At 43.4% G+C, this 14,963-nt stretch overlaps 1 protein-coding gene across 4 annotated transcripts in view; it reads right to left on the reverse strand.

Moving 5' to 3' along the window:
- Positions 1–50: 50 nt before the first annotated feature.
- CDK15 (cyclin dependent kinase 15) overlaps positions 51–14,963 on the reverse strand; it is a 112,079-nt gene continuing 97,166 nt past the window's right edge. The window contains exons 16-19 of one of the 4 annotated variants that reach the window (XR_010944311.1): positions 14,016–14,155; positions 3,316–3,457; positions 735–903; positions 51–615 (exon numbers count right to left, since the gene is read on the reverse strand). Coding sequence is in view for 2 of the 4 variants with exons in the window: in XM_067740982.1 (XP_067597083.1) it covers positions 3,348–3,457; positions 14,016–14,155 (250 nt within the window). In the remaining 2 variants the exon portion in view is untranslated. Of the gene's footprint in view, positions 904–2,580; positions 2,713–3,315; positions 3,458–14,015; positions 14,156–14,963 lie in introns of all 4 variants that reach the window. The other 3 variants (XR_010944310.1, XM_067740982.1, XM_067740980.1) reach the window with 3 other exon arrangements.

The raw sequence follows: 14,963 nt of genomic DNA on the forward strand, positions 1-14,963 counted from the left end.
GTTTCCCCAGCTTCTTTTAGAAGGACCCATTGTAGAAAATGAAACACATGTTAGCCGAGACAGATCTCTCATTTTATTTGAGGCTTATGTGTGTGCACACAAGCATGTGTATCTCATGGTGCAACAGGACTTGAATTACAACTTTGGAACTCTTTGCTCTTATCTATCTATTCGGTATCTCTGCCATCAAGTCAGAGCTGAGATTACTCATCACTTTTGCTGTCATCACAGACAATTAGGATTCAGTAGAAGGAGACAGCCTGAAATTTAATTCTAACCAGCAGCTCAATCCAAACTCCCAAAATCTGGCTGGGATGGGGTGGTAATGTGTTTTGACAATCCAGTTAGTGAAGGAAGAAGCGCCCCCTAGGAAATCATAACAAAGAGTCTTAAGCAAGACTCCTTTCGTTGACAACTTTATCCAAGAAACCACCTTCCCTGTAGACTTTTCTAAACTTTAGACTAATCCTCTCCTTGCCACAGAAGTCCTTTTGTTGCGGGAAATTGTAAGTGACCACAGGAGTGACAGGCCTCTGCAAGCACCAGCTCTGTCTCCAAAGTCTTTCAATTGTTGTCTCCCTTCTGTCCTGTTCTCCTTCTGGCCCAAGGATCACTCTATCAAATAACGAAATGAATGAAATTATTCAGAAGTTCTCTTCTCAGATGATTTCAATCTATGTCTAATTTTTGAGCCAATCACTGTTAAGTTCTAGGCAAATGACAGCAGCAATAACCTTTCATTGCTTTTTCCTCAAGTATTATGCACTGTTGCCTTGGACATCATATTTAAAATATTCCACATCACAGGTGATGGTATAAAACCCTTGGTCCAGTGTGGAGTTAGATTTGAAGCTTCTTAGTAAGTGGAAGCAAATTAAAACGGAAACAGCAATACAGGTAGTCCTGGAAGTGAATGAAGAATAAAAAAAAATCAGAATCATGAATAACAGATTGAGTAAGGAAACCTGTTAAATATTATTGCAAAGTTATTGATGGAATTATATATAAATACAGATGGATAGATAGATAGAAAAGGTGATAATAAATTTTAACAGAGCCAGCATCTTACCCCTGGTAATCAAAATCTATCTCCAAATGCACAAATTATCGTTATACCTCACCACACCCTAACTATTCAAAACACACCAAGCTTTGAAATAATATGTGTAAAGTGCCTGGCACATGGTATATACCCAGTAAATTTTAGTTCCATGTCTCTATTGTAGACATTAGCATACAGTTTTTCCATACCTGAAGCTGACATTCTGAGGATCTTTTAAGAGTCTTAATTTTCAGGCATTGCTGCTAGTTATAAGTCCTAATATCCCAATTTACATTTTGAATCTCCTGAAAAGTGAATATTTTAACATAAATTCAATTTAGTGGAAAAGATTTACAGGCCCCAAGTGTCCATGTGATTACCACTTTTAGTCCCTAACTCCAGCACTCCCAGATTTTGCTGATCCCAAGCCGTTTATTAAACAGTTTAATTGCTCCAGCTTCTCCCTGTTGTGGTTCATCTCCTGTGGGTTTTATCTCCTTACATTAGTACCAAGGGCCCAGGGACATCGGGAGATTACTCCAGTGCGCATTCCGCCTGCCCCCTCCCTTCCTCAACAGCTGGCACAGACGCCAAGTTTGTCACGCTCCTTTTAATTGATTTTCTATTGTGACCAATTTACATCTACAGGTAATGAATGATTCTTTGCGGAAACTGACTGTAGTTCAGAGAGGCAGGGTAAGCTCCCTACCTCCTGGCGGCTTTAGTAAAACAAAATAACAATAGAAATAATTGTTATGTCTTACGGGGCACCACCATCTGAGACCATTTCCATCAATGTCTTTGATAATTTTATGAAGGGCAAATCCTAAAGTATACCCTGTTCTCATAACTGGTGGGTTTAAGATGGCATAATTACACAGTAAAATTTCTGCTCTAGAAAATATTTCACTTGGGAAATACCATGTTATGATTGTATTGCCCATTGTAATTCCAATTTTATATCGTCAAAATATAAACTTCAGTATTTCATAAAATGCTCTGACGAAGAGCTATCATTCTAAACTTCCCTGATCTTTCCAAATTTCTAAATACGACGATCTTAGAAGATCCAAAAGGCAGACGTTCTTGATGCGTATATGCCTTTAACAGAGAAACTGGCAAAGAGCTGAATCCTGCCATGTGAATGACGTCGGGGCAGGGGTGGTGCAGGGAGTATGCCAGTCATTACCATCTAGGCCCCAAAAGTTCTGCTAGGAAGCACGGCAAGCTGTGGTTGCCGGATGCGTGGCCAAATCATAGGTTAATGACTGTGGTCTGGGATAGAGCCAGGGTCACTTACAGGGCTGGCTGGCTGGCTGTGTGCATGGGTCTCACCTTGATTCCTCCATCTAGACTGCTGTCCCCTCTACCCACCATGGAAGGCCCAGGATGAGTGCTCTTGTAAGATCTGGGGATGTCTATACCATGATGGCTTTTGGAGTTGTCCCACCTGGCTTTCTGTGCCTACCAGCAGAACTCTTTAGGATATGGTAGCTTTGGGGAAGTCCTCTACAGCGCCCCTTCCTCTTCAAGATTACCTTGGAAGGCTGGGTTGCCCTGGGCTGACGGAGGAGACTGCTGAGAGCAGCTGAGTCTGTGACATTTGTGGATGGGTCCTCCCTCCCTATCAGGTCCTCATGGTTCCCAGAGCTCAGCCTGGAGAGGACTCCCTGTAAGCAATGGTGCAAAAAGGCGCAGCCTCAGAAGCCTGTAGCAGTGATGACTGGACACTCGTAGGCCTCCAAAGCCACCTCCTGGGTGGTGCTGGACTGAACCAGGTCTGCTCTGGCACCTGGGGGCAGGCTAGGTGGTAATTTGCAGTACTACGGTGACCAACCGTCCTGGTTTACCCGGGACTGTGTCAATTTTGGCACCGAACATCCCACATCCCGGGACACCCCTTGGTCTCGAGCAGGTGGGGACAGTTGGTCATCCTGACCTCTGATTTTGTCCTATCAGCTGACAGCGAGAACTACGTAGTTAAGGGAATTTAACATGTCAGTGGAGTCCTGTATTCCAACGTGTCAGCTCAAGGCCTTACAGTGACGTGTAAGGGTTGTCTCAGGAGTCCTATCAGTCCCCTGGCAGTGGGAGCTGATGCACACTGCCATCCTCCTTTCACAGCCTGTGAGGCCTAGGCCTCTGTGCCCAGAGTGGGAATGAAGAGCCGGGCCCAGGACAGAGGTGCTCTGAACCCATGAACCAGGTCTTCACTGGACAGTGGTTGATTTTCAATTCCATCCATAAGGAGCCACACAGTTGTAGCCACTTACCTGGAAAACCTTGGTGATCTCGCCCTTTCTTTTCACCAGCATTTGCTAAACCCGGCTGGGTGGTGACCTTTCCGGTAGGAGGCCAAAAGGTCACACATTTCTGGTTTTAGCCTCACTCCTGAAACTGTAAATAAAGACTCCACTGCAGGGAAGAAAAGAGAAAAGCACCAACATATTATCTCCTGGGATCTTTCACGGTGTGTTTTTTTATGTCTGTTGTAATATCTGTCACCCGAAGAGACATCAAAATGTAAGCCAGACTCATACATCAATAATTTATACTGACTCATGGATAACTCACGTTACTGAATAGCTGTCAGGTGCCTCCTATTCAATTCACTTCAGTTCAATTCACTTCAATGCATATTTACCAAATGAACACTTGGGTAAAGGCACCTTGGTGCTGAAGGTGGTCCAAACAGGAGCAGAACTGGAAGCCACACACACACTAACAACAAGGGCCAAAATCAAGCCAAGGAGTCTGGACGCGAGTCCCGGTGATGACAGGCAGTGAGCATGGCGCTGGGCTACATAATGTTTTGGAAAGTTTCAAATTTCTGTTACATTAGATACATTTGGCAATCCATTTAAATAGACTCTAAGGTGCAACTTCTGTAGATTAAAAAATGTTTTTGAAATATATGTATATTACCTATGCCCTCAGACTCACAGAATGCTGACAGTTTGCATTTTTATAAATGCCTGTGTTTGTTAAACGTGTGTTGTCCCTGGGTGCTTTACTATGCTAAACTTATGGGCCACGTCCTCTAAAAGTTAACATTTTAAGGGGCTCATCTGCAAAATGGGGATAAGAAAACTTGCGGGCAGATTGCTCTCAGCTTAGAGAAGATAATACGTGCCAAACATCTTGAGTTGCTCTGATACACCATATATCTTTAATAACCAGTAGCCATTGTTACAAGCATTAGCACAGATACCATCCAGGAAAAATATCCGGGGCAACAGCCACATCGTCACCAAAGCACACCCACAAAACCTGCTCAGGACATCCTTCCACTTGGGCACTGCTTTTCCAAGGCTCACAAGCTGCACAAACTGGGTTGCTGTAAATACCACACAGTTTCTCAAAAAAGAGAAGCTCCAGCTTTGGTGCACCGAAAGCATAAAATGCCGTAATAATATTGTTTGCTGGAAGCTATTCACACCCAAAGGGAAGAAATAAACCTGCAATGCTGACTCTGTCTTGGCTACCATGGGTAAGCTGTGGCCCTGACTCCTTCGGTTTGGAGTTACATATTTGCTAGACTAGAAAGGGGAGACCTCAAGTCTTGTTGATATGCATAATGTATTTTCCCAGGTACATTATAACGCGCAGTTTTGTAGTCTACTTTCTTTTAGCTCGGGTCATAGTGTAAACAGTCAAACAGTTCAAACAAACCGTGCATATTAAACTTTACAGATTACTCTCAAATCGACTCAAGTCCAAATCATTCTGGGAACGTCTCTCAGGAAGAAGTGTCCTCTTACCTTGGGGACAGTGGCATGAAGATGTCCCTCAAAAGCAATAGTTCCTCAATAGCAATGAGGGAGGCGGGGGCGGGGGGGAGACGGAGAGAGAGAGGGAGAGAGCAAAAAAGAGTGAGAGAGGGAGGGAGAGAAAGAGACAAAGACAGAGAGAGGGAGAGAGGGAGAGAGAGAGAGGAAGAAAAAGAGAGACGGGGGGTGGGGGTGGGAGGAGGATGTGTGTGTGTGTGTGTGTGTGTGTGTGTGTGTGTGTGTGAGAGAGAGAGAGAGAGAGAGAGAGAGAGAGAGAGAGAAACATGTGGCAGAACAGTGCTGGGAAAGCAACCAGTTAATCAAAGGGATTTCAATTTGGCCATGGACTGCCCGACTCTCCTTCCCAACTCACAGAAAAAGAAAAAGAAAACAAGAGGAAAAAAAAGAAAGAAGGAAAAAAGCAGCCGAGTGGTTCTCCTGCAGCATCTCACAAATGCAAAACCCTCCATTTGCTGACTCCTCATTAGCTTTCTGAATCTGACAGCATAATTATTGCAGCTGCTTTGCGCTTAGAATAAATAAATACAAAAGTGGGTGTTTAAAAACTTTTTGAGAAGGGAAATTCAGTCATCTAGACAGTCAGTAGGACAAGTTTATTTAAAACTTTGAGATTCTTATGTATTTAGATCATTTCGGAATGAGATAATGAGATAGTTGTCTTTCAGTCTAATTGAGTTCCTAAGCTCCTGGCTGTTGGCTGTCACCGCTTTCAAACTTTGCTTTAACTTTCCTTCCTTTAGAAATCCGATCCTGGTGTCTCCATTTACTCTTCCTGGGCTGATAACCTGCTGAAGTCTCAGTGCACTGGAGTGCAGAAAGTGACTTAATGGCATTGAGGAGCTAAATAACCTTTCACAGGAAACAAGACAATCAAATCTCTTCTACTTGCCTGTAATGGCTGAAAGAGAAAGCACAAGTTGAAAAGAAAGCTTGGAAATTAAACCATCATTTCAAAATGTCTTGTAATTTTCCTTGTCACGTGGTTTTCGTGCTACTCTTGCACATCATCAATCCATCAGCTGGAGTTGCTTAGTGCATTTAATTATTCATAGTGCACACAGCCTCCGTGACTGAGCGGTAATTTTAGCTCATGTGTATGTATATAGGCTTCATATCTTCAAAGCCCAAAGGATCACACAGTACTTTAAATTGAAGTTGCTAACTAACATGGAGTGCACTTAAAACTCTGACTAGGGGCACAGCACACATGCATTTCCGATTAAAGCAGATGATCTTTCCGTTTAAAATTAATTAGTGCCTATTTATCTTTTCCTCTCCCTCCCTCCTCTCATTCTCCCAGGAGGGCATTTATGTGAACCCTTGAAATCAGTGAGTTAAAAGCTTTATAAAATAAATATTCTGTCAATCTGGGGTGCAGGAAACTAGTGTTAACCCATTGTGCAGATTGAGAAATTGAGGTTTATGAGGGCCAATAATGCATGTGATGCTGGGGGAAAAAAGAAGAAAACTCAAGTTTTTAAACTCTCAATCCAGAGCTTTAACTCCCTGTACCATTTGTCTTACTTTATTCCTTTAAACAATAAAGGCAATATAACATCAACATGAAAGAAAACTTTGAAAAAAGGAAAAAAATTACCCACAATTCCCCTCAACTAGAAGAGCATTTTTATTTTTGTACTCTACTTTCCAGTTTTGTTGATATGCATAATACATTTCCACAGGTGCATTATAATATGCAATTTTGTATCCTTTCTTTTAGCTTGTGTCATAAGGTAAACATTTCCATACTACCCCACACTCCTGTGAATTATCATCTTAAATGGCTACATAGTACTGTATGCTGGGTCAATATAACAATATTTATTCAATCAGTTCTCTTGTGTTGAATATTTAGAGTTTCTTTTATCTTTTAGAATTAAAAAAAATTATAGACAACACCACAATGAACATTTCTATGCATCTAGGGTTTGGTTTTTTTTTTTCTTTCTTTTCTGTTCGATTGTTCCTTTGGATAATTTCCAGGAACCAAAGTATAGGGTTGAATGTTGTTAGCATTTTTATGGCTCCTTATAGGTATGGCAAAATGCGTTGCAAAGGTTGCCCCAACTTACACCACCATCTGCAGAGAATCATTTTACCACAATCTTCCCAGCACTGGGAGTTAGGAGTCATTAAGTTGAGGGAAAAAAATAACTACTTTAACAGTTATTTGTATTTATTTAATCACTAGTTAGACTGCCTATTTATCCCATGTGTTGGTATGTTTTTTTCATTTCCTTTGTGTAAATTGCTATTTTGTGCCTTTACCCAATTTTCCATTGGATCCTGGTATTTTTCTTACAAAACTAAATAAGTAATAGTAAGGGAAAAACAATAACCAGCACTGATTAAGAAATCCTAAAACCCAAGGGCGACTGTGTTACAAACAAAAAAAAAACAAAAAAAAAAAAAAAAAAGAAAAAGAACAAACTAAGACCAGATGACATTAAGGATTAAGGAAGAGGTCAGGGGCTTGAGTCTTTATTAAACATAAAATTGAGCCCTCTTAATTGTGAGATCTTGAACATGTTACCTGGGAACATGTGACATATTTCCTGGGAAGGCTTTAAAATAAACATAGAGCACGACGAGAGAGTGGAAAGGTCGCAGGGCTGGGAGTCAAGATCTTGGTTCTAATCCTGGTTGTGTTACAGTACTAAGTTTCCTTGTGATCTTTAGCAAGCAGTGATGAGAAGTGGAAGACAGTGGCTTGGGAGTCTGCTTTACAGTCAAATATTGCCTCTACCACTTACTAGCTGTATGACTTTGAGCAATTAGCCTCCCTCAGCCCCAGTTTTCTAATATGTAATATGAGGATAATAACTCCAGATTTGAGAGTTAGTATCTAGATTGAATGAGAATTTATGTAAAACACATAGATGCCCAATAAACGGCAGCCGCTATTCCTCTTCTCTGGGTGTTAGGGACTCATCTATATAACGAAGACATGGAATAATGAGTCCCAAGATCCTTTTCTTGTCAAAGGGTCTCTAACTCTTTCCTGAAGCATTTATCTTTATTTGGAGATTCTTTCAGTCCATGATGCTAACAAATTTAACCAACTTAAGCAGTTGGTAGAGCTGAGGGACTTGGTTTACCCAGACTTTTCCTACCAATGTTAACTCTACGCAACATCTTAAGCCATGTCTCAACCCAACATCTTGTATTCTAATGTATTAGAGTGGGTAGAGGACAACACTGAGCACAGAAGGTAAAGAAGTGTGTTATGGAGGACACTTCCTAACTTGCTTCTTAAGTACTGATTCATGGAGGATTTAAAAGGTAGACAGACTGAGTAATATTCCACTGTATATATTACTCCACCATAAAAAGAAATGAAATTGAGCTATTTGTAATGAGGTGGATAGACCTAGAGTCTGTCATACAGAGTGAAGTAAGTCAGAAAGAGAAAGACAAATACCGTATGCTAACACATATATATGGAATCTAAGAAAAAAAAATGTCATGAAGAACCTAGGGGTAAGACAGGAATAAAGACACAGACCTACTAGAGAATGGACTTGAGGATATGGGGAGGGGGAAGGGTAAGCTGTGACAAAGTGAGAGCGTGGCATGGACATATATACACTACCAAACGTAAGGCAGATACCTAGTGGGAAGCAGCCGCATAGCACAGGGAGATCAGCTCGGTGCTTCGTGACCGCCTGGAGGGGTGGGATAGGGAGGGTGGGAGGGAGGGAGATGCAAGAGGGAAGAGATATGGGAACATATGTATATGTATAACTGATTCACTTTGTTATAAAGCAGAAACTAACACACCATTGTAAAGCAATTATACTCCAATAAAGATGTAGGAAAAAAAAAAAAAAAGGTAGACAGAGTGGTCTGAGTTAGGTTATAAACTCCTAGAAGCAGAATAGGATTGAGAGACCTGGCTCGGAATCTCCCTTCCCTCTTCCCTATGAAACCCAACCTCCGAAACCTGGCCTGTGGAATGACAAAATATTCTGGTTAAACTTTGAATAGACTAGACAATAAAAGCAATAAACAGAGTAGATTTGAAATCATTAGCACACAAAGAGCTAAACTAAGCTTTGCTGGTACATGTTAAAGAATGTTTAAATTGCTGCAAGAAGGCATACAATGACGAGGACTAAGACCTAGGATGGAATATGAGTCAGGATTGTACTTATTAAAGAGAAGATACCTTCAGATAATAGTAGATGGCATTCAGAGGAGGATGACATTCCTCTCCCTGGATATCCTTCCTCCCCAACCATCCAGACCCTGTCACCTTTCAAGACCCACTCACAAAGCCATCCTGGACCCCTACAGCTGGAGTTTAATCTCACCTCCTTTGAACTGTCAGAGCACTTCACACTTGGTCTACGGCCGTTTATATACTTGTTTCATTTCCTTAAGGACTGTAAGCTCTTGGAGGACAGAGTCCATAACTAATTCATTTTTGTATCCCTCAATCTCATATCTAATAGACCCTCAGTAAATCGTCCATGAATGAACTGGAAAATAACTCTCCCAGTATGTTAGAAACCTGAGTCTAGGGTGGGTCCATAGTCTCAGAGATAAGCAGAATAATTGGAATCGGTTCAGAATAGAATAATGAAGCAAAACAGTTAAAAGGTAAAATAAACAATCTATACTGGGTATGTTTGGTGGAGGTCAAAGGAAGTCAGCCTAGAGAAGTGAGCTTTAGAAAGTGATATCAAGGGATCTTCAAATATATTAAAGAGATATTATTAAAAGAAGTCCTGAACTTCTTTTATTGGAGCAAAACAAAAAATTACTCAGATTTCGGGCTTCCCTGGTGGCGCAGTGGTTGAGAGTGGTTGAGAGTCAGCCTGCCGATGCGGGGGACGTGGGTTCGTGCCCTGGTCTGGGAGGGTCCCGCATGCCGCACAGCGGCTGGGCCCGTGAGCCATGGCCGCTGAGCCTGCGCGTCCGGAGCCTGTGCTCCGCAACGGGAGGGGCCACGGCCGTGAGAGGTCCGCGTACCGGAAGGAAAAAAAAAAAATTACTCAGATTTTAATGGAGCAATATGAATCAGGCCTGCTGAAGAACTACTAGGGTGATGCGACGAAGGGTAGAGGTAAGTGCCATGCCTTCTTCCATCCCTGTAGGTACCAAAGTATATGATGACAAGAAGGACTCTGGTAAAGTATTTTTACAAAATTACAAAATCAATTGCAAGCTTTTAAGTTGTAGGGGTTTTTTGTTTTGTTTTGTTTTGTTTTGTTTTAAGATGCTGAAACCTGTTTTAAAGGAGAAGGGGGATTTAGACCAGGAAGGAATGGGAGAGACTCACGTCTGGGATTTAGAAAGCAAAATGGGACCAACTCACAGAGAGAGACAGCCTTTGATGTCCTGAGGATCAAGGACCATGGCTTAAGGACCAGACTCTTAAATCACGTGGCATTTACTGCCCGAGATAAAAAATACTTTTGTGGATCAGTGTCTGTGGTTCAAAATGGCTAGGTTCCAAAATCAGTCTTAACTTTCCAAGGGTAACATTTGGAAGGCTCCTTGCAAGAACGGAGTGGAGCCAGTTTCTAGAAGGGGCAGCTTAATGATTTTCTACTCCCCTCACTCTCAAGTCGTTAAGCAGCCGTTCCTTTCCCAGAGCCCAAGTTCATGCTGAGGGCAAAGGGAATTAAAGGAAGAAGCTGAACCTGCAGCTAAGATTAGAGAGTTGCCAAGGGCCTAATTTTAGGTCCTAGCTGCCCCAGCTGATGTCCTGCACTGCTGGCTCAGCCGTGAGGACCACAAGTGTGGCCGTAAGCAGATGACTTGAGTGGGTAGAGTGTCTCCCAGGCCATCTGCAAAAGCAATTAGCTTGCTGTTGGGTGTGTTTTGAGAGAGACTACCAATTATTTCTCCTTCAACTAATGTTTCTTCAGGTGTTCAAAAGTCAATAAGGGAAAATGTCAGCGCTTGGCAGAAATTCCCACATGCTTGCCATTCTAGTATTCATGCTTCTCCACTTAAGAATGTGCTCCGAAAGGGAACTAAGCCCAGAATTCCTGGATTTTCGTGGCAAGTGACCCCCCGATTTCCTCTGGCCATAAGCTTACTGCCACAAATTAGGGACAGTGTTGTTTGGGACCCCTCGGCTTCGTGAAAACAGACATGGATGGATGAGAGCAACCCTTGCATTTTGTGGGGAACTTCTGTGCCCTGCTTCCGCTGGGATTTAGGCTGTCTTTCCACTCTTCACACGGTTCCCAGCCTCAGGTTTCATGCTTATATTGTCCTCGTCAGAGGGCAGACAATAAGAGCTGGAATCTCCCAGATCAAAGGGGAAACAGAATATATTTTAAAGTGACAACTTTGTTATCCTGCAACCGGAATAAAACCAGAATAATAAAATAATACAAATATAACCCCGTAAGTGATTCCATACTGCCACCAGAGAGCAAAATTTCTTGCATAATTATGGCAGGGAAACTCTCTTTACACACCACTCACAAGAGCATGTCTTATTTTTGCACAGTTCTTATGCCTGGGGCAGCCCACCCCTTGGATGGAGACTGTGTCCCTGAGGGTTGGGAACTGTGATAACCGGCCGGTTCTTCCTGTCTGCAAAGGAGGCTCTTCATAAAGGCTCATTGCCATGGACAATGAAAAAGTAGGCTGGCACTGCCCGGCCCAGGGAGTGCACCCTTAGAAGACGTGCCCTTGGTGAGGGCCAATGTTCTCAAGGTGCACGAACTGGCCCCAGTGGCTGCTCTCTCTTACTCTATTTTTCTTTCCAATTTTCCTGGTACCTTTGCTTTCCCTGTCTTCTTGTCCACGTCCTATCTGTCGATCTGTCTCTAAACCTATTTCTGCACCCCCCCCACGCACACACACACACACACACACACACACACCCTGATCTGCCCCCCTTCCCCTGTCTGTTGGCGCTGGCCCTTTCATCTTCTCCCTCGGGGATTCGAGATGTCGCTGCAGGAAGTGCTTGTCGGCCGAGGCAACAGCAGCAGAGCCCTGTGGCTTTGACAAACCTCATTTAATTGGGAGGAAGCCAGGAGAATTTGAAAGAACTGAAACATCCACGAAACTCCTTTTATCAGGCATAATTTAAACTCTGCATGGAAAAACCCCTATATGTATAAAGAAAAGTCAACTTCCCTCCTGCTGTGAGCACTCCTTGTCTCCCCGACAGCACAGGCAGGCTCCTGCAAGATTCCATCTTTTCATTTTTCTAAAAGTGTCAAAGTAGATTTGGGCTCTGTGGCTGGGTGAACAGAGAAGGAATACAGATTGGTCCCTCTCCTACACCTGCATGTGCACGCACACACACGCACACACACACACACACAACAGAGTCCCTGTGTTGGTGGCTTTGCTTCAGATGACCAGGATGAATCAAAACCCAGGTTTCTAACAACACATCGGTTTGCACAGTGATTTTCTCCTAATTACTCTTCATCAAGGAAAAGCTGGTGCCCAGAAAACTTTGAAGATCCCCAGTGGTTCTCAGTACACAGAATAATAAATCCTGGAGGAGGGCCCATGGGAGAAGTTTCTTTAAATGGAGAGAGGGAGCGTGAATGTGTGTGTGTGTGTACACCCCCAGTGTGTATACCTGCGTGAAGTGGTAGCTGGAAGCCCCAAGCCCAAGAGGAGAAAGCTAAGAAGGGGGGATCTAGGGGTTCAGACTGGGAAGAGGGCATTGAGATGGGAGTGGGGGAGCGGATGGGGCTAAAGCTTGGGGTGAGGTACCAGGAAGGGCGTAAGAATTGTAGGTCTGGTGGAATGTCCTTTATTCTACCCATATGCCAAGCCACGTCCCTCCCCTCCTTCCAAATTCTACTCCAGAGTCACCTCCAGTCTCATCCATCTTACTTGAGTTATTCTAGTTCCTCCAAAGAATTGCCTTTAGCGCACACATATTCTCTGAACATCTGCAGCTGATTATGCACAGGCTTTAGCTGTTTAGATATGATTTGTGCTAATATGTGTATGAGGGTGTCCTGTTTCCTCTTCCTCACCCTCTTTTCCTCCCACTTCATAGGATCCTTGAGGTCAAGGACAAGCCTCTTTTTTCCCTCAAGTTTTATAGTACTTAATATGTTCTTGACACTTGATGGCAACTTAATAAATACTGATGACCGACTCTTCTTACAGGATTAAGCAAGACATTAACCCCAGTTGTATGATTATGGTTATTTTTGGAGATCCTAAATGACTCACTTTAATAATAAAATACCTCAAGAAATCCCAAACTAAGAGGTTTGGGCTGATGCAGGACAATGTCCCAGTTACAGTGGAGCTGCGTTTGCAAACCCTGGAGACTTTGGCCAGACCACATGCCTAAGCCTACCGAACAGTAGCTCCCCACCCCACGCCCATCCTCGCCCCATCACACCCCCCAGCCCAGGACCCTCCCCCCAGTCTGAGCCCCTAGACCTTCCTTATTAGCTTTCTTCTCTCTGGCTCAGGACTTCTAAAAACTGTTTTCAGTTGAATGCTGGATGTTTTCAAAGAAACTCCACCTAAGGATAGTGCCCCACAAACAGCCGGGGCCATGACTGCCCTGCCCACAACTTCTGCACAGCCTTTCCCGGCCACCTTCTGAGAAACATGAGGAGTGCTCCAGCCACATGATCTCTCAGAAGTTTTCAGGTTTGGAGGATGACTTCATGCCCAGGCAGCAAAGCTGATTTCAGGTTAACTTGTGCTTCCCGTGAGCGTCCAGCCTGGGAGGACGCTCCCCTCTCCCCATGCCCCACCCCGTACTTCCTTGGGCAGCATCAGATTACCAATCAAGACAGGCCCAGCTCTCCTCTCCTGATATATCCATGTCACCTATCATCTTACTCTGCTGAAAGAGAAAAGGGAGTTGTGAGAAACTTTGGTTTTGCTTCTCCTGGCAGATGCTAGTGAAAGCAAACTCAGAGGCAACTTTCATCTCATCCAGTTTCTAAGAGTAAGTGAGTATATGGGAAATGTTTGGATCATTACAAGGAGATCTGTGTCACCTCAACCCTCAACTTCTGAGTTTTAGAAAATCGCAAAAAAAAACCTCAGGCAAGATTTGAACCCATCTCGCTTCTCCCAGCTCTAAGCTCACTTCTGGTTGCAAATTCTGTAATTCTCCAGTGCACTGAGAAAATACTTAGACACCGAGACTTATATGTGTACATGAATACACTAAACACACACACACACACACACACACACACACACACTCCCTTGCTCACCATCAGGAAGTTGGTGCAGCTGAGCAGGCAGGGCCCTGAAATAATTGTGAACCAGTGCTTCCTGGGCGGAGACACGGTCTCTTGGAAAGCCTTTCAGCATTTGGGAGGCCAGGTCTTCAGCTTCCGGAGCCCTGTCTAACCTGGAAAAGTGAGAGAGAAAAAGAGTTTCTCCAGAGGCCTCACTTCTGAAAAATCAAGGGGGAAAGAAGAAAAGCAAAGAAAAGGAGATGGCTAGAAGAGTTTCAAATAGAATTTTTCTGGGACTAGTAAAGTTGATGGCAAGTTGAAACTCTTACCTGTCCTGTTACTAAGATTAAGGGAAATTTTCAGCATTGCCACCATTCAGCCCCCACCCCCGCCCCCTCCACCGTGGCTCTTGGTACCAGGTGTACATAAAGGACCTGGAATTGTAGTAATAGAAACAGAAATATATAATTAAGGATTCTTCTTTGAGGGACACAGCGGCCTCTAGCAAGCAGAAAAGCCCAGATGGAAATATGTTCCAAAGGTGGCAAGCACAGAATCCTAGGAGGGGAAGAGGGAAAGAGGAGACTCTGGAGGGTGAAACTTGGGTGGAAAAAACCCTTATTTACAGTGTTTCTGAAGCTCAGCTCCTAGGGTTTGTCTCTAAGAAGCTCTATTGGTTTCCCCTGAGATAGAGCATAGGCAAGAAAGATAATTAAGTACCCAAATTACAGTAAGGACAAATCCTCAAGTTGACCTTATGTTGAATTATAAATTTGGAGTTGAGCAAATCCATTAGCTGAGCAACTACTATGTAGGCGGTTGGATCTGGGAGATGCAGGGAAGCTGTCTTCTGGCAGCTTAATCTCGCAGAGGAGTCAGACACTAATCAAATGGTCATACTAATGCATAAGCACAATTGGGAAGAAAAAGGTCCAGACTTGGGAGGTGGTCAGGGAGAACTTTCCTGAGGAAGTAGCATTT

Source organism: Pseudorca crassidens, chromosome 6 (genome assembly GCF_039906515.1).
Source record: "Pseudorca crassidens isolate mPseCra1 chromosome 6, mPseCra1.hap1, whole genome shotgun sequence".
Taxonomy (NCBI): domain Eukaryota; kingdom Metazoa; phylum Chordata; class Mammalia; order Artiodactyla; family Delphinidae; genus Pseudorca; species Pseudorca crassidens.